Source organism: Neofelis nebulosa, chromosome 13, assembly GCF_028018385.1.
Source record: "Neofelis nebulosa isolate mNeoNeb1 chromosome 13, mNeoNeb1.pri, whole genome shotgun sequence".
Classification (NCBI taxonomy): domain Eukaryota; kingdom Metazoa; phylum Chordata; class Mammalia; order Carnivora; family Felidae; genus Neofelis; species Neofelis nebulosa.
The window spans coordinates 13,554,861-13,577,793 of NC_080794.1; the positions used below are offsets into that span (position 1 = coordinate 13,554,861).

Sequence of the window (22,933 nt, forward strand, 5' to 3'; positions counted from 1 at the left end):
TCACATGGACCCTTCAGGAAAAGCTCAAGGTTTGGTACCAAAATGGAGTTTCTTGAAGACTTGTCCTTTGTGAGGCCAGCGTCGTTGTGTGAAGGACAGAACTCTGCCAGTCTGATCTGACACAGAGACAGAATGAGGCAAATCTAGAAGAGCGTTTTTGCAAGCATGCTCCATGGACATCTGCAGGCCTGTAAGGCCCTTGTTAAAAAAGCAAATGATTGCGTCCCAGCCCAGACCTGCGGGCTCCAAATCTCTGGGCCGGGGCCTCCGTGTGTGCACTGTAACCTGTCCAGCAGGGTGGATGTGTAGCTAGCTCTCTCTCAGTGTCCCTCTTTCCTGTGGGTGAACCTTTTCCCACCAGGAGTCCGAGGTGGTGGGTCTGGAGAGCGAATGCTCTTCGTTGTTGGAACGGATGCGCCTGTTGGTGGGAAAAGCCTCTGCTTGTGCCCCAACCTGTGCCGGGCACCCAAACCACAATCTCACCGACTGTAGTACCTCCTCACACCGGCCCCAGAGATGGGTGTCACTTTTACGCTCACGTTACTGATGGGGTGACCGAGGCTCATGCCGGTTTCTCGGTCGTGGCCCAAAAGTGAGAGAAGAGAAGCATCACCCGGGTCTTTCTGTGGTCGCCCCGCTGGGCTGGTGCCCTGCGAATATTTGCCGTCTGGCTTTCTGAACAAGAGTGGGGAGAGGTTTGATTTCTAATACCTTAGCACAGCTAATATGAAAAAGAGATGGCTTAGTTCTTTATTGACTTAACCCTACAAGCCTTTACACGTGATTTTAATATCAAAGGAGGATATTAAATCTGACTCGTGTGAATTATGATGAAGAATAATTCACAGACTAAAAAAAATCTACCACATAAATGGGTAGATAAGATATGGATTGTATGTCTTTTGTGAAAAAACTACTATGAGAAAGAAAAATAACACAGGTGTCAATGAGGGAGATAGTACGTTGTTGGAGCATTAATTTGAACCAAAAGCTGCCAACAGTGTCCCTGCTCTTCCCTTCCTTGTGAATCCATTCCCGGATCTTGACATAAACCTGTCTATGACTTTTATCTCCATACTGCCTCATTTAGAATCCAATTTAAAGTGAACGCATCAGTAAACAAAACTTAAGAACTCCAAGTCTTAAAAAGAAGTCTTCAAGATCTCAGAACCGAATTCAGAATGTTAATGTTCCTCAGTGGATTCTTACGTCTGTCATTGTCAGAAAGCTAAGTGACTTTCTCGTTGCTTCCAGGTTTAACAATTATTTGTACTTTAAAAAACTCCAGTCTCTAGGAGGCAATGGTTAAATAGGGCGGATGGAAATGTTTCCAAATCAATACGCTTCTTGAGAATTCTACAGTCTGTGAACAAATGTAGGTGGAGTTTTGTCACCAAGATTCCAGGTTACTTATGTTCTGATCCTGTTTGTGGCAGCAGTTAACTCTGATCTTAGTAGCTTCCTCGTTTTTATTTATTTTTAGTTTTTGGAGGGACAGCGAGCATTCCTGTGCAACTGACAGAGAGACAGAGAGAGAGAGAGAGAGAGGGAGAGAGAGAGAGAGAATCCCAAGCAGCCTCCACGCTCAGCACGGAGCCCGACATAGGACTTGGTTCCACAACCCTGGGATCATGACCTGTGCAGAAATCAAGAGTCAGACGCTCAACTGACAGAGCCACCCGGGCACCCCTATTAGCTTCCTCATTTTTAAAACCAGGGGTTGAACCTCTAGCTGTTGATTTCTTGTCCTTAGAGATCTTTTGGTTCTTGGAATTACATAGTATTCATTGTGACCTACAGTGGACTTGCGAACGCTCTACAGGGGTAGCAAGCACTCTGTGTTACCGTAGGCACACTGGGGACGTGGATAGACGAGCACGTCGGACAGGTTGCTAGTGCAGAAAATAACAGTGAATGTCAGCCTTTTGTAGACCGTCCTTTGTCATATATGTAATTGTGAGTCCGTAGACTTCCTATAGAGCTATTTCTAGGACAAAAATATATATTCCTTCTCTAGATATTTTCTAGAGTCTGCAATGTTTGGCATATGACCACCCCAAAATCTTGGTCCATAAGCTATTATAAAAAGTATTCCTGATTATAGAAAAGTAGATTATCACTCTATGTGCCGATGTATTCACGGTCCATAGACTCCTTTGGGGAATGATGAAGTTGATGAAGAATGTGGATTTTAGCAGCAATTTAAAAAAATTCGTGAATTCATTTGCCCCACAAATATTTTCTCATCACAAACCTCAACTCTTTGTGTCGCATTTACAGAGGACTGGAGATAGGGGAGATACTGAGCAAGACATTTCAGGCAGGGTGAATTTTATAAAAGGAAAAGTGAAGGGTGCTGCCTGTCTTGAAAGAGGGTGGATTCATCCAGTTTGATGGGACGGATGAGGAGAGGATGCCTGAGGAAGGGACGGTTGGCAGAGATCTAAAGAACAAGGCGGACAATAAGCCCAATAAAGAGTTAGGGAAACTGTGCTAAGTACAGGGAATGGCTTATCTGTAGCTCTGAAGGCAAGAGAGAGTGTCCTTTTTGAGTGATGAGGAGACGACTAGTATGGTTGTAGTACAAGTCCAAAAAGGAAAATGGAGCATGAGGTAGACCAGAATTTGAGTGGGTTTGAAAGTCAATGTAGGGATGTTGGTCTTATTTAAGGGAAGCTATTTAAGGGTTTTAAGAAGGGGTGGGGCAGAAATCAGAGAATATAATCAGAGTTGTATTTTTTCCCCATAACTTTTTATTTTGAAATAGTTTAAGACTTACACGAATCTGCAGTAAAAGCCCAGAGGACACTCGTGTACCTTTCACCCCCAATTGCCCCGTGATCATAGTATGTCATATAACCGTAGTAGAGTGTACAAACCAGCATACTCACCCCAATATGATGTTATTAATTAAGGTATCAACCGTATTTGGAGTTCACACTTTTCCCAGATTTATTTTCTTTCTTTCTTTCTTTCTTTCTTTCTTTCTTTCTTTCTTTCTTTCTTTCTTTCTTTCTTTCTTTCTTTCTTTCTTCCTTCCTTCCTTCCTTCCTTCCTTCCTTCCTTCCTTCCTTCCTTCCTTCCTTCCTTCCTTCCTTCCTCCCTCCCTCCCTCCCTCCCTCCCTCCCTCCCTCCCTCCCTCCCTTCCTTTTAAGGTTTAATTTTATTTGTTTTCGAGAGAGAGAGAGAGAGAGGGAGACAGAATCCCAAGGAGGCTTCGCGCTGTCAGCGTAAAGCCCCACGTGGGGCTTGAACTCACAAACTGTGAGATCATGACCTGAGCTGAAACCAAGAGTCAGACACGTAACCGCCTGAGCCACCCAGGCTCCCCTCACGTGCAGATTTTCTCAAGAGATCCCTGCAGTGTGCAAGAGAGACTAAAGCTTGGATTCAGGGGGCCGCTTTGGCGATGAAGAAGTCTCCCAAGTCAAGTCCAAGGTTGAACGGAGAGATGAAGGCACCTTAAACTACAAGTTTCATGGAGATGACTAGAAGCGGGGAGAAGCTAGCAAAGAGGTGGAGACGGGCAGGGGGGATTATGGAGAGGAGAAGGTCAGAGATGACTTCCCGACTCCTGGTTTGACCATCTGGGCAGCGGGGGACGCTCTTAGCGAAGCTGGGAGTTCGGGAGGAAAAGCATTCAGTTGTGACTATGCCGAGCTTAGGGTACCTGTGTGGGCAAGAAGCCTTCCAGCTGGAGCTCTGGAAAGAAGTCTGGTGTGAGATCTACATTTAGGTATCGTCCGCAAAGAGATAGTAATTTCAGCAAGATTATCCAAGAAGAGTGTGGTAAATTAAAAGAGAAAAAAGGCTTAAAACGGAGCCCCAGGAGCTATAAATGTTAAGTAGGTTGGCGAGAAGGAGTTGCTGCTGGGAGCCTGGGAGGGAAGGACAGAGACAGAGAGGGAGGGAGGGAGGGGAGGAGAGAAGCGGGAGGGAGAGCGAAAATTACTAGGTTGATCTACAGGCAAAGGAAAGAGTATTTCAGAGAATAAATATCTGGGTAACTTCTGTCTTTGCTCTGACTTCGTGCAAAGACCCAACTGAGAAGCTTCTTGGGGTTCTCTGTGGGTGCCATTCTTTCCTTCTTAGGGGTTAGTGTTTACAGCTTTTCAGGCTTCACTTCAAGATAAAGTGTGATATTTTCTGCCACATTGTGTGTGTCTTCCAGAATATCACTTTGGATAGACAGTACTTGAATGATGCCATATTTTATTGATTCATTTTTTCTTAAAGCAAACAAACTTAAAGACTGGTAAACGACACATAAAAGTTCAAATTTAACAAAACCCCAAACTTTTACATGTGAACTGTGATTAAAAATATATTTCACATGCTATGACATGTATATAACAGTACCTACACCAACACCTAGCCATCTGAAATCAGATTTTGGAGTGGGCCTTGGGTATCTTTACACATTTCCCCAATTGACTTAGCCCCCCCCCACCTTTCACCCCCCCATGTGGGTGGAGAAAGATCAGAAGATGGAAATATTCTGATAATCTTACGTGAGACTCAGGTTCTATTTAGTGACTTAAAGAAAGATAGGACCTAATAGAAACTTTATTCTACTGCTATAAGGAAGGGCATGCCAAATAATTTTTTTCCAAAAAAGGGGGGGGGGCAATAGGGAAAGAAATAGAAGACAACAAATTTGTGGTGAACCCAGTGAATTAGCAAGTGATCATCAAAAATCTCAAGGTTGGGATTCAAGGTTGGAGTTTGCGAGTCAGGGGTCTGGTTTAGGTCAGATTTATGTTACGACAAGCTGGGTGACAACTTCAGGATAACAAGGTGGAATGATGTCCTTGGGGACCATTTGATATTAGATGAGGAGAAAAGGTCATAGCAGTTTAAGTAAGAGATCACTGAAGGTTGAGCTAAGGCTTATTAGTTAAAGAAATCGTGCAAGAGAAGGTTGGTGATTACATGCCGTGAGAACAAACAGAATTGGATTTTGCAGGAGGTATGACATGGCACCACGATAAGTTTTGGGACTGTTCACTTTGGAAAAGTTACTTTGGGGACTTAACATTTTGGGGGTTCCCGCAACGCACTCTGGAAGCTGATTGGGGGTGCTTCAAAGGGGATAAGAAAACTAGTTGCCGAAATTTTGTACAAGTGAGCAGTGGAGCCTCTGGTCCACGTTATTTCAGCACAGTTCCAAGCGAGCACGAACCGAATGTGGGTAGACAGGTAGCTTAGCATGCCATCATTTCCAATTCTGAAAGCAGATTGAAATTAAAATTTAGAATGATGAAGTGTGTACTTATTACTCGTATGCCCCACCCACCCCCTCGCTGTGTTTTCAAAGACTTTTAAGGTTGCAGAGTAGCTGGGTTTGATGGCTAAGGTTATCCATGAATGTAAGGAATGATCAACGTGGTAGAGTGACTTCAAGAGTGAAAAGTGAAGTGAGATACTCATTTTATTAACCAGGAGCACAAGCTTTGCCGTACGGACATTCCAAACTCCTAAATACTACATTCAGCGCAGAAATCTTAATGATCCTCATGGTGCAGTCATTTCTCTGAATGGTGTCACTTACGAGACAGTCCTGAGCTTAGGAAATAAATGAAGGGGAGGGTAATGAGGCTTATAAGATGTCGAATGAGTCAACGTATGATTAATATTGAGTCACTTTCCTGTTCTCTGTTGTCTGCCTTTCTGCATAAGGGCTCTTTATCTGCAGGAACTTGGTATGAGAATCCAGTCTGTAAACCAAGGTTCTCATGCGGATTGTCCGATCAGGTTGCTGGCAAGTGTATTTCCTGCACACCAAGGGATCCTTCTCCCTCCAAAGGTGGCCGTCAAAGTGTGATTTAATTCATGCTGATTTCACTTTCGCTCTGATAACTGAGGAGAAACCCAGGCTCTTAAAGTATTTACGATTTTTTTTTTAACAGCTAATGTGAGCCTTTCTCCCTGTATCCTTACCCCAGGAATCTTTGCAGACTTTAATACATGTCTGCTTAGAACGTGTGATGCATGTGTGTCCTGTGTGTGTTTTCAAACGTGGAGGATGACGGTGATGGTAATAAATCTGCCTGGCTTTCTTTCAGGGGATTCTGTTTCCAGGCAGTTTCAGTTGCTGTGGTACCCCTGTGTTGAAAGGAGTCTGCGGAATAAAGCCACAGTCAAAGTATTTTTAAGTGATCTAGAATAATTAGCATGGTGGAACTCACTGCTCACTTTTACTAGTCGAAAGCGGAATGTTCCTTTGTAACGAGTAACCGAAGCATGTCAGAGCTACAAAGGCCGGTGATTTAAAACTAATCATATTGGAAAGTGTGCCTTTGGCAAGAATCAGCAGGAAAAGTTAGCCATCCTTTTCCTTGAAATGCTTCCTTTCCGTCCCTTTCCTCATCTATACTTGCCTATTCTGGTGTTTTTCCATTATCTTTGTGAGCGCTTCTCTGTGGACCACGGCCCCAGGCTGGTTGGGTTCTCTGTAACATTTTTTTTTTTTTAATGCTGTGCTCACCACAAATGTCACTACTGTCTGTCGCCATACGACTCTAGTACAATATTAGTGACTCTATTCCCTATGCTGTGCCTTTCACCCCTGTGGCATATTCATTTCCATAACTGAAGGCTGTGTCTGCCACCCCCCTTCACCCGTTTTGCCCAACCCGTCACTCCCTTCCCTCTAGTAATCATCATGTTGTTCTCTGTAATTATGGATCTGCTTCTGCTTTTAGTTTTTTGTTTGTTTTGTCTTTCAGATTATACCAATAAGTGACATGATGTGGTGTTTGTCTTGCTCTGACTTATTTCACTTAGCATAATACTCTCTAGGTCCATCCTTGTTGTCACAAATGGCAAGATCTCATCCTTTTTATGGCTGGGTAATATTCCTTTGTGTATATATACCACATCTTCTTGATCCATGCATCTATCAGTGGACCCTTGGGTCACTTTCACATCTTGACTGTTGTAAATGATGCTACAGTAAACATAGGGGTGCATATGTCTTTTTTTCAATGTTTATTTTGAGAGAGAGACAAAGCACAAGCGGGGGAGGGGCAGAGAGAGAGGGAGACACAGAATCCAAAGCAGGCTCTAGGCTCCGAGCTATCAGCACAGAGCCTGACGTGGGGTTCGAACCCACAGCCGTGAGATCATGACCTGAGCCGAAGTCCGGCGCTTAACTGACTGAGCCACCCAGGCTCCCCGCTATGTCTTTCTGAATTAATGTTTTCATTTTCTTTGAGTAAATACCCAGTAGTGGAGTTACTGGATACTATGGTATTTCTATTTTCAATTTCTTGAGGAACCTCCGTACTGCTTTCCACAGTCACTGTGCCTGTTTGCATTCCCACCAGCAGTGCATGAGGGTTCATTTTTTTCCCCACATCCTCACCAACACTTATTATTTCTTTTCATTTTGATTCTAGTCATTCGAAGAGATGTGAGGTGATATCTCATGGTTTTGATCAGCACTCGCAGATGATGAGTGATGTTGAGCATCTTTTCATGTGTCTCTTGGCCATCCGTATGTCTTCTTTGGAGAAATGTCTGTTCAGGTCATCTGCCCATTTTTAATTGGACTATTATTATTATTGCTATTATTATTTGGTGCTGAGCTGTCTATATGAGTTCTTTATATATTTTGGATACTAACCCTTTGTCAGATGTATCATTTACAATCATCTTCTCCCATTCAGTAGGTCGCCTTTTCATTTTGTTGATGATTTCCTTTGCTGTGCAGAGGATTTTTATTTTGATGTAGTCCTAATAGTTTATTTTTGCTCTAGCTTCCATTGCTCGGGAGACGTACATATAAAAATGTTTTGGGGCACCTGGGTGGCTCAGTCAGTTAAGCGTCCAACTTCGACTCAGGTCATGATCTCGTGGTTTGTGAGTTTGAGTCCCACGTCGGGCTCTATGCTGACAGCTCAGCGCCCGGAGCCTGCTTTGGATTCTGTGTCTCCTCCTCTCTCTCTGCCTCTCCCCGCTCGTGCTCTGTCTCTCTCCGTCTCTCAATAATAAATAAACGTGAAAAAAAAATTTTTTTTTAAATGTTGCTACAGCCGACATCAAAGTGATTACTGCCTATGTTCTCTTCTGGAAGTTTTATGGTTTCAGGTCTCATATTTGGGTCTTTCATCCATTTTGATATTTTTGTGTCTGGTGTAAGACACCCGTCCAGTTTCATTCTTTCGCATGTCACCGTCCACTTTTTTCCCGGCACCGTTTGTTGAAGCAACTGTTTTTTCCTCATTGTGTAATCTTGCCTCCTTTGTCACAGATTAATTGACCCTATAAGTGTGGCTTTACTTTCGCGTTCTCTGTTTTGCTCTGGTGACCTACGTGTCCGTGTTTGTGCCAAGACTCCGTTACTTTGAGGACTACATCTTTGTAGTGTGTCTTGAAACCTGGGATTGGGATACCTCCAGCTTTGTTCTAATTTCCCAAGATTGCTTTGGCTCTTTGAGGTCTTTGGTGCTTCCATACAAATTTTAGTATCGTTTGTTCCAGTTCTGGGGAAAATGCTGTTGGTATTTTGCTAGGGATTGCACAGAATCTGTAGAGTGCTTTGGGTAGTATTTTAACAAAATACTACCTTTCCCCTCATTTAATCCTACGTGAAGTCTCAGAGCTTCTACCTGGAAAATATACTTCGAGTTTCACTTACATTTCTGGCCATCTCTGCCGTCACCTTCCTAACCTGAGTCGTCACTCTTGTCTTGTTTGAAAACACCGCAGTGGCACTTTCCGGGGCTCTCCTTCCCTTCTCCCACTTGCACCTGTCTCCTTTCATTCCCTGCAACCCTAAGTGATCTCTTAAAACTATAAATCAGGCCGTGTCACTCGCTAACCTCGTTTCACTGTTAGTAGCTTTTCATTTGACGAAGACTTGAGTTCTTTTCCTCCGGTCTTCAAGCTCCCGTCTAAACCAGCCCTGCTTACATCCCCCAATTTCACCTCCAGCCCTCCTTTCTCCTGCTCAAAAGGCTCTAACTACCTTCTCCAAACTTGAGTCTGAAAATAGTCTGTTCCTCTTGCCGTGAGTGCCCTCCTCCTGTGTTTGGTGCATCTTATCCTTAAATCTTAGCCTAAGTGTTCCATTTCTAGGAAGGTCTCTATTTCAGACCCCGAATAGGTGTTCCTCTTTAGTTTGCATTCGGGACCCGTTTTGTAAGCTTCCACTTTTTCTCTTTCAACTGTGTTATTTATTTACCTCTGTGTTGTCTTCCCTCTACGACCAGAATCACAGCTCTGAGAAGACAAAGACCTTATTTCACTCATCCCTGGGCCCCCAGTGTCATGTGTGAGGCACTGAAGGCATGCTTGGTGAATGCATGAATAAATGAATGAGCGAACGAACGAACGAACGAACGAATCTAATGGTCAGGTGCCTTGCAGACCACTGTCTAAGACTCACTGAGAAACCTGGGGTCTTGAAGAAAGGCTGTGGGGTGAAAGTGCAATGTTATGTCAACTGTTTTACTAAGTTGGGCAACTGATCTGTTTCTGGAAGTTTTTATTGGGAGGATAAGGTGAGACGACATGTCTAAAACACCTCGAGTAAATATACCCCGAGGAAGTTCTTCTTGGCAGTTCTGCCTGTATCTGGACTCTACCCACAAGGAGAGTTAGTGTCCTCATGGATGACCTCCCCTTCTTCACATCCCTTTGTCCAGTTCATGTTCCTCTCATTGCAGAGACTGACAAAAAAGTAGAAAGTGGGAGGGACTGTATGCAGAGGGTCTGTCCAGCAGTTTCTTCCTCTTTGGTGGCACATTCCCAGCTGGGGGTACATCATAACCCAACATCTCCATAAAGGAGTCCCTTGAAATCTTGGCAACCCCCACCCCAGGAATATTGTGCAAGCCCTTCATCCCGCCTGCCCCCCAAATCCGTGTGTTCCATCTAGCTGCCTCGGGTTCGGGGGTCAACATTTCAGGCTCAGTTCTGCCCTTTGGGTTAATTCATTTAGATATGTATGTCCAGACCCACTTTTACTCAGTGCCCCAGATGCTCAGCTGCCGGCTCCCCTCCCTTCTATAGCCTGTTTCAGACTTCTGGAACCTTGGCCTGGCAAAACGCTGAAGTCCCCCTTCAACTGGCTGGAATCCTTCAGACACTTTGAGATCAGGTGCCTACAAATGTATGGTCTGCAATTCCAGTGTACTTTGTGTTATCAGCCCTCTGTCTTCTGTATTTATTTATTATGCTCAACCCCCTTGGCTTCATGGCCTGCCTAGATTTCTTTATGGTTTCCCTCTTTCCTCTTGTCCTTCACTCACTGATGACTGTGACCTTATTTCACAAGGGACACATTTTTGGGAATGGCTTTCAGATTTGTAGGCACGACTTCGTTCCATAAATACTGTGCTCATGTCAGCAGCTACTCTAGGTCACTTTTTCAATCATTTGGTGGATAATTACGGTTGCGTTTCAAACCCATCAATCACTATTATCTGTATTTACCTGCAGTGGCAGAATTTGAACCTAGAATTGTTGCATTGGAAATATAATAAATATTCACTGTTTGGCATTGAAAGGGACACACTTTTAAAGGACAGCGTGTTACAGGGTGATAGATAGTGGATTCAAGTGACAAAATCACATTGATCTCCCTCCTTCCCTTCCTCCCTACATTGACTTCTTTGACCAAAATTTAAGATAGCCACCTTATCAAATTAGAGCACAGAAACCATTGTATTAACAGGTTTTGCTAGGTTTATAAATTCTCCATATTAGATTTCTACCGTAAAATACGTCTCTGGAAAGCATTTAATGTTTAACATGTCATATTCATTAAGAGGAAACTTTTGCACACTTTCTTTCCCCTTCGTGTTTTTTTTTAAATTTTTTTTTAACGTTTATTTATTTTTTTGAGACAGAGAGAGAGCATGAACAGGGGAGGGTCAGAGAGAGGGAGACACAGAATCTGAAACAGGCTCCAGGCTCTGAGCGGTCAGCACAGAGCCTGACGCAGGGCTCGAACTCACGGACCACGAGATCATGACCTGAGCCGAAGTCGGCCGCTTAACCGACTGAGCCACCCAGGCGTCCCATCCCCTTCGTATTTGTATACGAAGTCCACCTGAGGCAGGCTTTTAGGAAGGAAAGGAGGCAGAGGGAAAAGGGGTGTGCTCACAACAGATGTTTGAACACCCTGGAGTAAAATGAGTTGAGTTCGGGGTACCTGGGTGGCTCAGTCAGTTTAAGCATCCAGCTCTTGGTTTTGGCTCAGGTCATGATCTCACAGTTCGTGGGTCCGAACTCCCATCTTGGGGTCTATGCGGAGCATGGAGTCTGCTGGAGATTCCCTCTCTCCCTCTCTCTCTGGCTCTCCCCACTCACTCTCTCTGTCTCTCAAAACAATGTAAGACAATAAAAACAAAACAGAAAGCAAGTGAGTTGAATTCCATTGTCAAATTCAAGAGGTGGTTTTGTATTAGAGGTTATCTCCCTGTGAAAGCCACAAGACATAGTCATGCTTCGCAAATGTAGAGAATGAATTGGATCAGAGCGGAAATCTCCCTGAGTGAACCATCACAGAGTTCTTTAAACTATAGAATTCTTGTCAAATGGCCACAGTTCCCTGCTGATGCTGGGGCAGTGGATTTATTGAGTCTTTGCCCAATGGCTGAAGGCACGAGAAAGAGAGACAGGCACAGAGAGAATCAAAGATGTAGAAAGAGAGACAGAAAGAATGTGAATGTGTGTGTAATGAAGGAAGGTCTGAAACATGTTGATTTCAGGCTGCAAGTCAGTTGCCCTGAGTTCTCCTTTAATCTCCAACACGGACTTGGCAGGCGTCTAGCCCCTTTGAGCCTCTGTTTTCTTATCTGCCACGTAAGGATAATAGTAACATCTGTTCTACCTACTTCACAGGTTTGTGGCAATAATAGGATGAAATGTTAGATGGGGAATTGTTTTGAAAGCGTGCAGTGCTCTCTGCAGATAAAAGGTCATATTATCCAACCGTAGCATTCTTAACTTTTGCAGAAGTAGAGATAAATGGGAAGAATGTTTGCTTTTGGATTTCATAATTGGGATAATTTATTCACATTGTCAACACAATTTTGTATCGTGGGCTTGTAAGTCACACAGTTTAGTAGAGCGAGGCTTAGGAGTCCCATGGGTTTATCTTTAAATCCTGATGCCTATTGGGATGCCTGGGGAGGGGGCTCAGTCGGCTAAGCCTCCAAATCTTGGTTTTGGCTCAGGTCATGATCTGATGGTTTGTGAGTGCAAGCCCCACATCAGGCTCTGTGCTGACAGTGCAGAACATGCTTGGGATTCTCTCTCTGCCCTTCATCTCCTCATGTGCGTGTGTGTGCGCTCTCTCTCTCTCTCTCTCTCTCTCTCTCTCTCTCAAATAAACTTAAAAAAAAATCCTCTTACCTCTCATGTGCTAGTTGGGGGACATTGGGCTGGTTATACAGCTGCTCTGAGCCTCAGCTCCACCGTGGCAAATTCAGCAAGTCGTTGTGGAACTGAAGTGACATAAGGCTCCTTGCTAAGGACATGGATTAACCAGATAAATAGTGGTTGTAGCAGCAGCAGCAGTCGTAGTCTACCTACTACTGTGATCTCATGTTGTCACCACTGGTTAATCTTTTCCACTCTGGTTGAGAAGCTTGGAAACCACCGAGCTTTTACAGCTAGGAGCATAATTGTTTGGTTTTTAAATTTATTAAATATAAAATTTATTTTAAAATTACATTTATTAAAAAAGAATTTCTCTCATATATATATATATATATATATATATATATATATATATATATATATATATGTATGTCATCTCCCTTTAAGCCGACTCAGTGTGTCTCATGGATTAAAGCCCAATGCAAGTGAAGCTGTTTGGAGATGCAGTTGAACCAAGTTTATCAAAACAGATGACCTGTTCCTTAAGACCCGAGGGTCACTGTTACAAGGCCAACTTTGGCTCTCGTTTTCTGGAAGCAGCACCAGAGGAAGTCATGAATGGCCCAAGACCTAATTTTGAGCCAGTAGAAAGTACGCATGTTAGGCGGGTGGAGGGTTTATAGAGAAACATGTTATTTTCCTGCTGCTGAATTCAAACAAATGTTAGGTAATTGACAGTAGAATGCAGCATGTCCCAGAGCTTCATCTGAGAAGCACCTGAACAGCAGGAAGTTTTTCTAAAATGATTTCTTTGATGATTAACTTCAACATCATGCCCTTGAACTTACCGAAATGGCCGTGGAGAACACACAGTCATAACTTGAGGTACTAGGTTTTCAAGAGCTACACGGAGCATTGTGGCACCCGTAGGCAGGGTCACCCGGGGTGGCGAGGCACCTTGCTGGATGTTCCTGGTGTGATCGTGTTGACCTTGTTGGAAACGAGTGAACTCTAAGGGATCACCATTGTTGGAGGGTTTTGAGAGAGGAACAGTTGTTTGACGGTGTTGAATTGCGATTGGGCGTATAAATACATGTCACGTGTTTTCTCCCTAATCCTTGCTCTGTTTTTCAGTTTAGATAACTAAACTTTAAAAATAGAATTCATTCATAATAGACGAGGCCACATGGTTCTTCCATTCTGTAATGTAACGCGTACGGTCTTCTTGATTCTCACGGAAAGCGCTTTACGGAGCTTCTGTGAAACCCCACAGTTCTACTTCCGTGGTACGAAAGAGAAACTCGGAGGATGAGCGTTTGATCTGGCCCTTTTGGAGACTGTTCTATTTTAAGTCAGGCTCACTCGCGTGAAGTAGCTGTAAAATGTATCTCTAGAGCACTGAATGACTTGAATAGTTGAGCGCAAGACTTTAACATTGACTTGTTGGAAGTTGGTGAACACGTACAAAGAACAATAATTTCCTTTTCTTTCAATTAGCACAAGTCTGCTCCATCTGTTTGCATTGAAGCGGTGATTTCAAGAGCGACTTCATATTGTTGTCAATTTGAATAAGTACAGAGCATTAGTTAAAAACGAGGAGGCTTGAGTGATTTTCGAGCACATAGGTCTTGTGGGTGAACCATCTTCTTGCCCCAAGCATTTTTTTTTCTTTAGAGTTATAATATCTCAATTTCATTTAGACTCTCATCTGTGTTAGAACAACAGGATAGTTTTTAGAAGGGAAATGGCAACTGGAAATGATTTGCAATGCAGGTGATTGAGAAAAGATTACTGTCAGTGGTCAGCAAGAACTATGTTGCTCCCATGTATTTTGGCCCAGCTATTCCCGTGTGTGGATTTCAGGTCCAAATGCCGCAAATAGTTTTGATCTCTTCATGACCATTTCTGCTACAAGAGTGAGATGGCCACGGCAGAGTTGGCTGATGTGAAAATACAGGCTGAAACTTGTTGAAAACCGATTTTCAGTTGTGAGGAAATATCTAAATTGGTCAGTAGCTTTGCGGGATTGAATTCTGTCTTTAAGCAATGTGGGCTGATGGATATTTCTTAGCTCTCAGCCAGCTTAGACCTACAAAGCTCATGCAGGAAAGCTGTTGGACCAGAGATAGGACCCACTGTTGAGATAGAATTGTAACTTGTTGGGGCGGCAAGAGCGGGACTCCAAGAGTGCCTCTTGCTTGCAGGTAATTACCCGGATAGTTCACAGCAGATGAATGGAGTTACCTTGTCGAGGTGACTCCTGGGATTGGAAACTCTTAAGGGGCTTTGTAATGACTTTATGTGAGTAAACCATCCGTTTACTTCCGATGAGACTTCTCAGGTGCCCTCTGCAGACTATACTGCAGGTAAGGGCGGCTTTGAAACTGCAGTCACTGCTTCTTCTGACTTGGGAGCCTACAGCTGACCATCGAGAGCTAAAAGGACAGAGTCCTGTTTGCGCTTTTGTAGTGAAAAAGCTGATTATAGACGCTTTACACTTTAAAAACCGTTTTTGGCTGATTTTCACTCATAGTAGTAATTTAATAGCTTTGTTTTTTAAAGTGCCTGGAAGTCTTTGAAACGGAGGGACCGGGTGATAATTCTCACGTTTCTGGGCCCGGCCCTCCTGGCCATATTTGCTATTGCCTGGTGTGTGTTCAGGGCGAAACAAAAGAGAGGCTTTGAGTGGAGAGTAAATTCTAGGCCTCTGAAGACAGCCTGAAATTGGACATGCGACCTCTTTCTTTCCCAAAATGCATAAGTGGCCCAAGCGTCAGTGATTCAAAGTCCAAGGAAATGTAGGACTTCTGAGACAGGGGTTCCCACGAGCTTTAACAATAAGAATTCCCTATTAACATAGTCATAAGTTACAGTTTTGGCCCCGTTAATCGATGAAATACATGGCAGAAAACCTCCGTGAACTCAGAAACAGCTTAAAGTACATTTGTATTATTTCTGTTTTATGTCTGATCTACCGCCCGTCAATCATCTCTCTTCCATTCCTGCCCTGCGTCCCTGTAGCTTTAGAAAACACTGCAATGTCATCACCACGTTCCAGACCCTAGGAGACCTGCCTCCTGCCTGCCTTTGTAATCTCGTTCTCCTGGCCCTTGGCTTCTTGTTCGCTCTGTCCTTCAGCCACAGAGGTGTCCTTTCGGGCCTCTGGACAGATCGAGCTCATTCCAACCTCTGTGCCTTTGTGTGTGTTTTTCCTTTCAGTTAGAATAGTCGTCTGCACAATCTTCCCGTGGTTGGATCCTATTGTCATAGAGTCCTCGGTTCAGAGAAGCCTTCGTGACGCCCCAGCCTAAACAGCCTTCCCTGCTCTTTGAAATAACGCTAGCCCTGTGTAGATACTGCAAGACACAATAACCACGGTGTAGAATAGCCTTTGGTTTAATGTTGAGAAAATTAATGAGGCTCTGTTTATTAATAGTGAGTAATGCAGGCTTCTTTGTTAGAGAAGTGGGTGTGTATTTTCCGACACTTCGCTAGAATTGCCCGTTTTTACTAAAGCTTGTGTAGGAAGATTATTTCTATCAACTATTCGCGTCTGTTCAAGAACTTTCTCTGCAGAAGTAGAAGGGGAAGTGGGTTTTCCAAGTCATTTTCTAAAACCTGAAAGTGGGGAAGACTCAAGGCTGGAAATCCTGGCATTTAAATGATCTGGGGTTATTATGTCACCTAATGAAATTTTTAGAGAAGGAAAGGATTATCATGTTGGTTTCAGCACTTATAAATTAAGGCACATTAAATTCTGAGGGTGTTAGAAAAATAATCTATATCCAGCAATTTACTGGAGCCAACTCTTAACTGGCTCATATAGGAACTGCTTGTTAAATTTTCAGGAATTTTGCAAGCAGGTTGACTTTACATTAGTAGACTTGAAATTGGCTTGAAATTGGCTATGGTGGGAGTATTTATACCATGGAAATTGGCAAATGCTACAAACCAAAGCTTTTTTTTTTACCCCCTCTATGGAGAGAGGGGGTGTTTACCAGCACACCATTTATATATAGCCAATATTTCAGAGGCTGACAGTTTGATGATGACGAATCAATAGGGTGAGCTCAAAATAACCAAGTTCCTTTTATGGTGTTTGTATTTCCAAAGCCACACATTTGGAACACGGAAGAAAAACAATGATAATGGATTGTTTATACACAGAAGCAGACAGGAAGGATCAAACATCAAGATCTTTGTGTTTGCTTCTTACAGTCCCCAGGTCAGGCTGCTGAATTCGTGCAGCCTGTTGTTAAAATATGTACTCTGAGCGAGAGCAGATAGCCGCCTTCTGGAACTTGTGATAGCAGCTTTCCCCAGCTCCCAGACTGATCACCAAGCTCGCTGGCATCGCGTGCAGCATCATATTTTAGGTACAGCGAGTGTCTTAGACTGTGTCTCAAGGAAAGAGAAGGAGTCACAGGAGACTGAGGTGGAGGCTGTGATCGATTCTAGTCCATAAGGTTGGAGCAAAGGGAGACAAAGAATTGACCCAGTGGCTCAAGCCCTCGGTGGGAAAGGACTTAAGGGAGACTCGTATGAAGGGGCAGGGCGTTCACGATTGCTCCCCGACGAGAACATCTTCGGGTTACGCCACACAGAGGCATGAGATGGATTGTTGGTGACGTTTCAGGGACAGGTGTTTTATTGGATGTACTTGTGTGAAAGGACAGGTAGGACACAGGTCCTCTGTTTCTCAGTGTGTTTTGAAGTGACACAAACACATACGTGACGACCCCCAGTTTTTGTTTCTTCAGAGACTTGAGATCGGATGTCCTCCATTTCAAAAAAAATCTGAGAAGCGACAGCAGCCTGAAGTTCCCCTCCCCCCACTGACTTTGTGGTCAACATTTGGAAAATCTGGGTAATTCTAAGAGATTGCATTAGACCTCAGGGTTTCACCATTTCTGAAGTCTTCACAAAACAGGGTAATAGTCCTACTTAAGAGAAAAGAGAAATGCTTTCTTCACCCATCCTTGGACTGAAATAATTATTTTGGGGAGAATAGGGCTCTCCTTCGAAGCTGGTGGGATTTCTAGGGCTTAGATTTTTAATGGAGCACTATTAATGTTTCCGAAAGGATAAGATGCCATCAGTGGCTCCCCAGGTAGGGATTCTGGGATTGATAGCCTCCAGGAGTTACGATATTAGAAAATAAGGACCTATTGATGACCTCACTCTCTGACCCAAACAAAGAAAATAAAGGCATTTTATGTGAAGAGATTATTTAACTATTTAATTAAATTAATTTCCTAAACATCAACTAGGTCCTGGTGTTGGGAAATGTGATCCTAGAACAGTAGATCTTCAGGAGTCACTCTGAAGGTGCTGCTGCCATTCCTGACATCAGAGATGGTGAAGATAATTAAGAAAGGAAATGTCATGATAGTCGCAGATGGGGACAGAGTTTTGCATAAAGTTTTGGCAAGCTGGAATAAATGGCTGAAAAGCCCTGCCTGACTGATGTAAAAGTCTCACTTGAAAATGTTTTAATGTTTATTTATTTTTGAGAGACAGAGAGAGACAGTGTGAGCAGGGGAGGGGCAGAGAGAGAGAGAGAGACACAGAATCCGAAGCGGGCTCCAGGCTCTGAGCGGTCAGCACAGAGCCCGAAGCAGGGCTTGAACCCATGAACCTTGAGATCATGACCTGGGCTGAAGGCAGACGCTTAACCGACTGAGCCACCCAGGGGCCCCAAAAGTCTTATTTTTAGAATAGTCTATTCTGAAGTTCTTAACAACTGGCTGTCTCTGTATTAGGTGAAAATCCCTACCATTAGTATTTAAACGCAGGCCACATGAACAAGAATCTATTGCAAAGGGTAACATTGAATATGCCAATAAAAGACATAAAAGAATATGCCAAAAAATATGTCATTGTTTCGATGAGAAGTGGATGAAATTATTTTTATTTCTCCAAATAGCACAGTGACTTTTTATAAACTGCTTTTAAAGCGATTTTTCAATATGAAAAAGCATGCCCCATTCTAGAAAATTTTATAAAGAGACAAAAGTAGAAAGAAAAACATAATTCTGTCACCAAAGGCAACCAATGCTAACATTTTGTTTATTTCCTTCTAAAATTGTTTCGGGTCATTGCTGTATATACTCTGTTATGTCCCTTCCCCACCCCCCCCCCCCTTTTTTTTTTACTGCTGCTGCAATTAATAGTTACCATCTTTTTTTTACCTACCATTTCCTGAAAAGTAACATTACGGTCTTCACATATAATTCTTCTGAGTTGGTAATTTTTTTCCAGTTTTATTAAGAAATGATTGACATCATCACTATGTAAGTTTAAGGTACACAACATGGTGGTTTAATTTATATATATTGTGAAATGATTACCACAGTAGGCTTTAGTTAACAGTCCTCATTTCCTATGGATATAATAAAAAGGAATGAAAAACATTTCCCCCAACAAGTTTCTCTCTGGATGATACAGCAGTGTTCACTGTAGTCATCAAGCTGTCCATTCCGTCCCCATACTTAGGTATAATGGCAACTCTGTGCACTTTGACAACCTTCCTCCAATTTCTTCTTCTCCTTGCCCCCACCTCTGATAACTGCAAATCCGGTCTCTTTTCCATGAGTTTGGCGCGCATGCGTGGGTGCGCGCGCATGCGTGGGTGCGCGCGCATGCGTGGGTGCGCGCGCATGCGGGGGTGCGCGCGCATGCGGGGGTGCGCGCGCATGCGGGGGTGCGCGCGCATGCGGGGGTGCGCGCGCATGCGGGGGTGCGCGCGCATAGATTAGATTCCACACGTAAGTGAGGTCATATAGTACTTTGTTTTTCTATGACTTATTTCACTTGACATAATGCCTTCAAAGTTCATTCCGGTTGTCACAAATGGTCGGATTTCCTCTTTTATGGCTGAATGATACTCCATAGCGCTCGTGTGCGCGTGTATACGTTCTGCGTATTCTTCATTCATCTGTAGACGCTCCCGTTGTTACCATGTCCAGGCTATTGTAAATAATGCTGCTATGGACATGGGCTGCAGATAATCTTTTAAAGTTAGTGTTTTTGTTTCTTTTGGTTATATTCCCAGAAGTGGAATCACTGGATCATATGGTAGGTCTATTTTTAATCTTGTAAGAAACCTCCATTCTGCTTTCCATAGTGGCTGCACCAATTTCCATTCCCACTGACCGTGCACGAGGGCTCCCTTTCCTCTACATCCTCGCAGCATCTGTTATCTCTTACCTTTTTGATGGCGGCCATACTGATGGAGGTGAGGTGATACCTCCTGGTTTTCTTCTATTCTAAATTGCCTTATTCTCTAAATTCTCCTATCTCTAAGTTCTCACATAAAATATTCTCTTAGTCTAACAACAATTCTGTTTTCTGCTTTTTCACCTAAATATAGTGTAGGAATTTCCCCCATACCGCTACCATTCTTTCTGAAAATTTTTAGTTGCTTTGTCACAATCCCTGGTAAGGGATTCAAGAGAGAGACTCAAATTACCACCATCGTTAAGCCCGGCAACACTTTCCTGGGTGACCACTTTGAATTCCAATGATAGGATTTGTAAAAATATCTTTCCCGCTGACTACCTATTTAATTCATGTCTAAATCATGTCATGTTTAAAAACATGTTGTGCAGTAGAGTTTTATCTTCCTGGGCACCTCACTCTAAACTGGTTCAAGAAAGAGATTTTCTCTGAAAATATGTTAAGTATGGATGAGGAACTACCACGTTTCTACCAGTTGTTTCAAACGGCTAATTAGTCCAATTCTTACCAGTTTTTTAACCCAAATATTACTCTCGAGTACCTGTACCGTAACTAACATTGTGTTGATACTTGGCATAGAGAGAAAAGTAAAAATGATCCCCATCCACGTGGAGCATAAAGTCTAGTGGAAGAATCACATACAAATAAGCAAACAAATAATTTTTTACTGTAATTATATATAGTACAATACATCCTAATGTTCTTTTATAATATGTAAAGATAGCGGTAAGAGTGTGACATAAAAAAATTTTTAAAAGATTTATTGTCTCTTGTTCACATTTATTTTTAAAAACGCTTTTAAATGTGTATTTATTTTTGAGAGAGAAAGAGACAGAGTGTGAGCAGAGGAGGGGCAGAGAGAGAGGGGACACAGAATCGGAAGCAGGCTCCAGGCTCTGAGCTGTCAGCACAGAGCCCGACGCGGGGCTCGAACCCCTGACCCTGCGAGATCACGACCTGAGCGCAAGTCGGATGCTTAACCGACTGAGCCCCCCGGGCGCCCCTAGTTCGCATTTATTCTTAAACTAAGTTGCAAACTTCAATTTAAAATGCTCATCTACTGGCTTTCTCCCAATCTTCATGATTAAAGAACATTCTGAAACAAAATGGAATTTCACACTTTGGTTTGTTTATTGGTTGGTCACATGTGCATTAAATGATAGTGTATTTAAAGGAAATTTTCTCAGCGCCTTTCCTACTGCCACAGAATTACTTTGTTCCTAGGTCTTTCAGAATACGATTGGATTCCTAACAAGAAAATGCATCGTAGTGTGCCAGAACACTCTATGGCTCTGCTCAACTTCACAGACTATGAAAACGCTTGTCAGATGTGCCAATAAATCTTCCCTCTCTTTCCCTAGGTCCAAGGATCTCATAAAGGAAGCTATCCTTGACAATGACTTTATGAAGAACTTGGAGCTGTCGCAGATCCAGGAGATTGTGGATTGTATGTACCCAGTGGAATATGGCAAAGACAGCTGCATCATCAAAGAAGGAGACGTGGGGTCACTGGTGTATGTCATGGAAGGTATGGTTCGTAACCCTGAGCCTCTGACATTCAAATATTCCCTTTTTGTCTTAATCAGCCCACACATAGAAGGCCATGGATTACAGGGGACGGTTCCATGTTTCCCTCTTTTGTTGTTGGGAAACAGTTTGAAAAGAGGCGGGACACGACTTAAAATACACTGGTTGACTAGTTGTACAAAGGGTTTGTGTTGAGAATATTCATCTGAGAGTCGATATTTTTTAGACCTGGGGAAAGGGTGACAGTGTGAAGGAAGGAAACGCTGTTTACTGTGCTGTGTAAGTCTGCACACTGTCAGGTCGTTGAGCAAGCTCACGAAGCTTCCAGAGAAACTTGGGACCGTCGGGAAGTATTCTTGGTCAGATAATCAAAGTGTCAACTCTACTTTTCATTTTCAGGATATGACTGGGTTTCCTGCTATTGTGCTTCTATAAAAAGAGAGTGTTTTCAGCATTTTATATGTGTGTGAAAGAGATAAATCAGACCGGTCAGATGGCCTGTTAGCTGCCTAATTAATAAGAGTGATAGATTGTTCCATAGATGTTGCGCAAATTAAGATAGAAACCGTTTTGGAAAAAAAAAACAATTGAGGGAGGCACCATACAAATTTATTTTATGCCCAGACAGATTTTCATATTGTTCATTTCTAGCTTGGAGCTTATAATGCCATGTTTTCTTTCTGGTCGGGGGGAACAAAAGCCTGGGGTCATGACCAGACCAGCCAAGGAGAAAGTGAGTTCAGAGGTGCCTATAAGATCACAGAGTGGCCATACAGAAATCACAATCAGTTTACAGGTGGTGATTGGTGTTTTAACCAAAGCATTCATGGCAATCTCCTAGAATTGTCAAGTTTATAGGTTGTTGAGAGAAGGGGCGTTATTTGGGCAAGTGACATCACTTCTCTGAGTTTAACCTAATTTCTATATTTTAAAAAAAGACACTACTTGTTTCTGACAGTGGTTCTCAACTGGTGGTGATTCTGTCCCTCCACAGGACATTTGGCAATGCCTTGGGACAGTTTTGGTTGTCACAGTTGCAATGGGGACGGATCAGGGTTGGGGGGAGAGGCTTCTGGCATCTTGTGGGTAAAAACCGGGAACTCTGCTTTGCCAGGCAGGCACCCACAACAAAGAATTATCTGGCCCAAATTGTCCTTAATGCTGATATTGGAATGCCCTGCTTTTTCTGTCTTTACAAGATTGTTATGAAGTTAATATGAAACAGTCTGAGTAAAAAATGTGTAATGTACAGTGTAAAATGTTAAAAAATAGCAGTAAGTAGTGTTATTTCCATCAAATACCTGACAGTATATAAGAAATGTTCTTCCTGCCTATGTCATTCACCTTTTAATTTTCTTTTGTAATCTTTTTTTGACATATGTTAGGCATTCAACTTTTAACTCATAGTTTCTGTCTTTTTTTTTTTTTTTTTTTCTCTAGAAGTGTTCGGCTTTTGTGTCAGTGTTCTAAAGTTTCTCCCTAGGCCAAAAAGACATAAATGTTCAGCTAGGTTTTCTTCTGGATAAAAGCAAGAGCCAGTAAACAAAAACACAAACAGTATTCACTTGCCAGACAATTGCAGGGGAAGGAGATGAAATTATAGGGCGAGAGCGTATGTGGGTAGTGAGCAAAATGGATGAGAAAGAGGCGAGAAATATATCGAGGCCGAGCATAACCTATAAATACAGAGGGATGTGTTAAGGAGTGCTAACAATTACAAACCAAGTTAAAGCATTTCTTAGAGTACAGTATATCAGTGGTTTCATAGTTGATTTTTCAGTTAATTCATTGTCAGGCACGTTTGTAAGAACATACCTATTGTGGTAAAGCGAGG

General features: G+C 42.9%; 1 protein-coding gene across 4 annotated transcripts in view; it reads left to right on the plus strand.

Moving 5' to 3' along the window:
- Nucleotides 1–22,933, plus strand: part of PRKG1 (protein kinase cGMP-dependent 1) — a 1,269,228-nt gene that overhangs the window by 149,731 nt on the left and 1,096,564 nt on the right. For 2 of the 4 annotated variants that reach the window (XM_058698343.1, XM_058698342.1), the window contains exon 2: nucleotides 20,934–21,100. In XM_058698343.1, coding sequence (XP_058554326.1) covers nucleotides 20,934–21,100 — 167 coding nt within the window. Of the gene's footprint in view, nucleotides 1–19,257; nucleotides 19,411–20,933; nucleotides 21,101–22,933 lie in introns of those variants that run through there. The other 2 variants (XM_058698344.1, XM_058698345.1) reach the window with 2 other exon arrangements.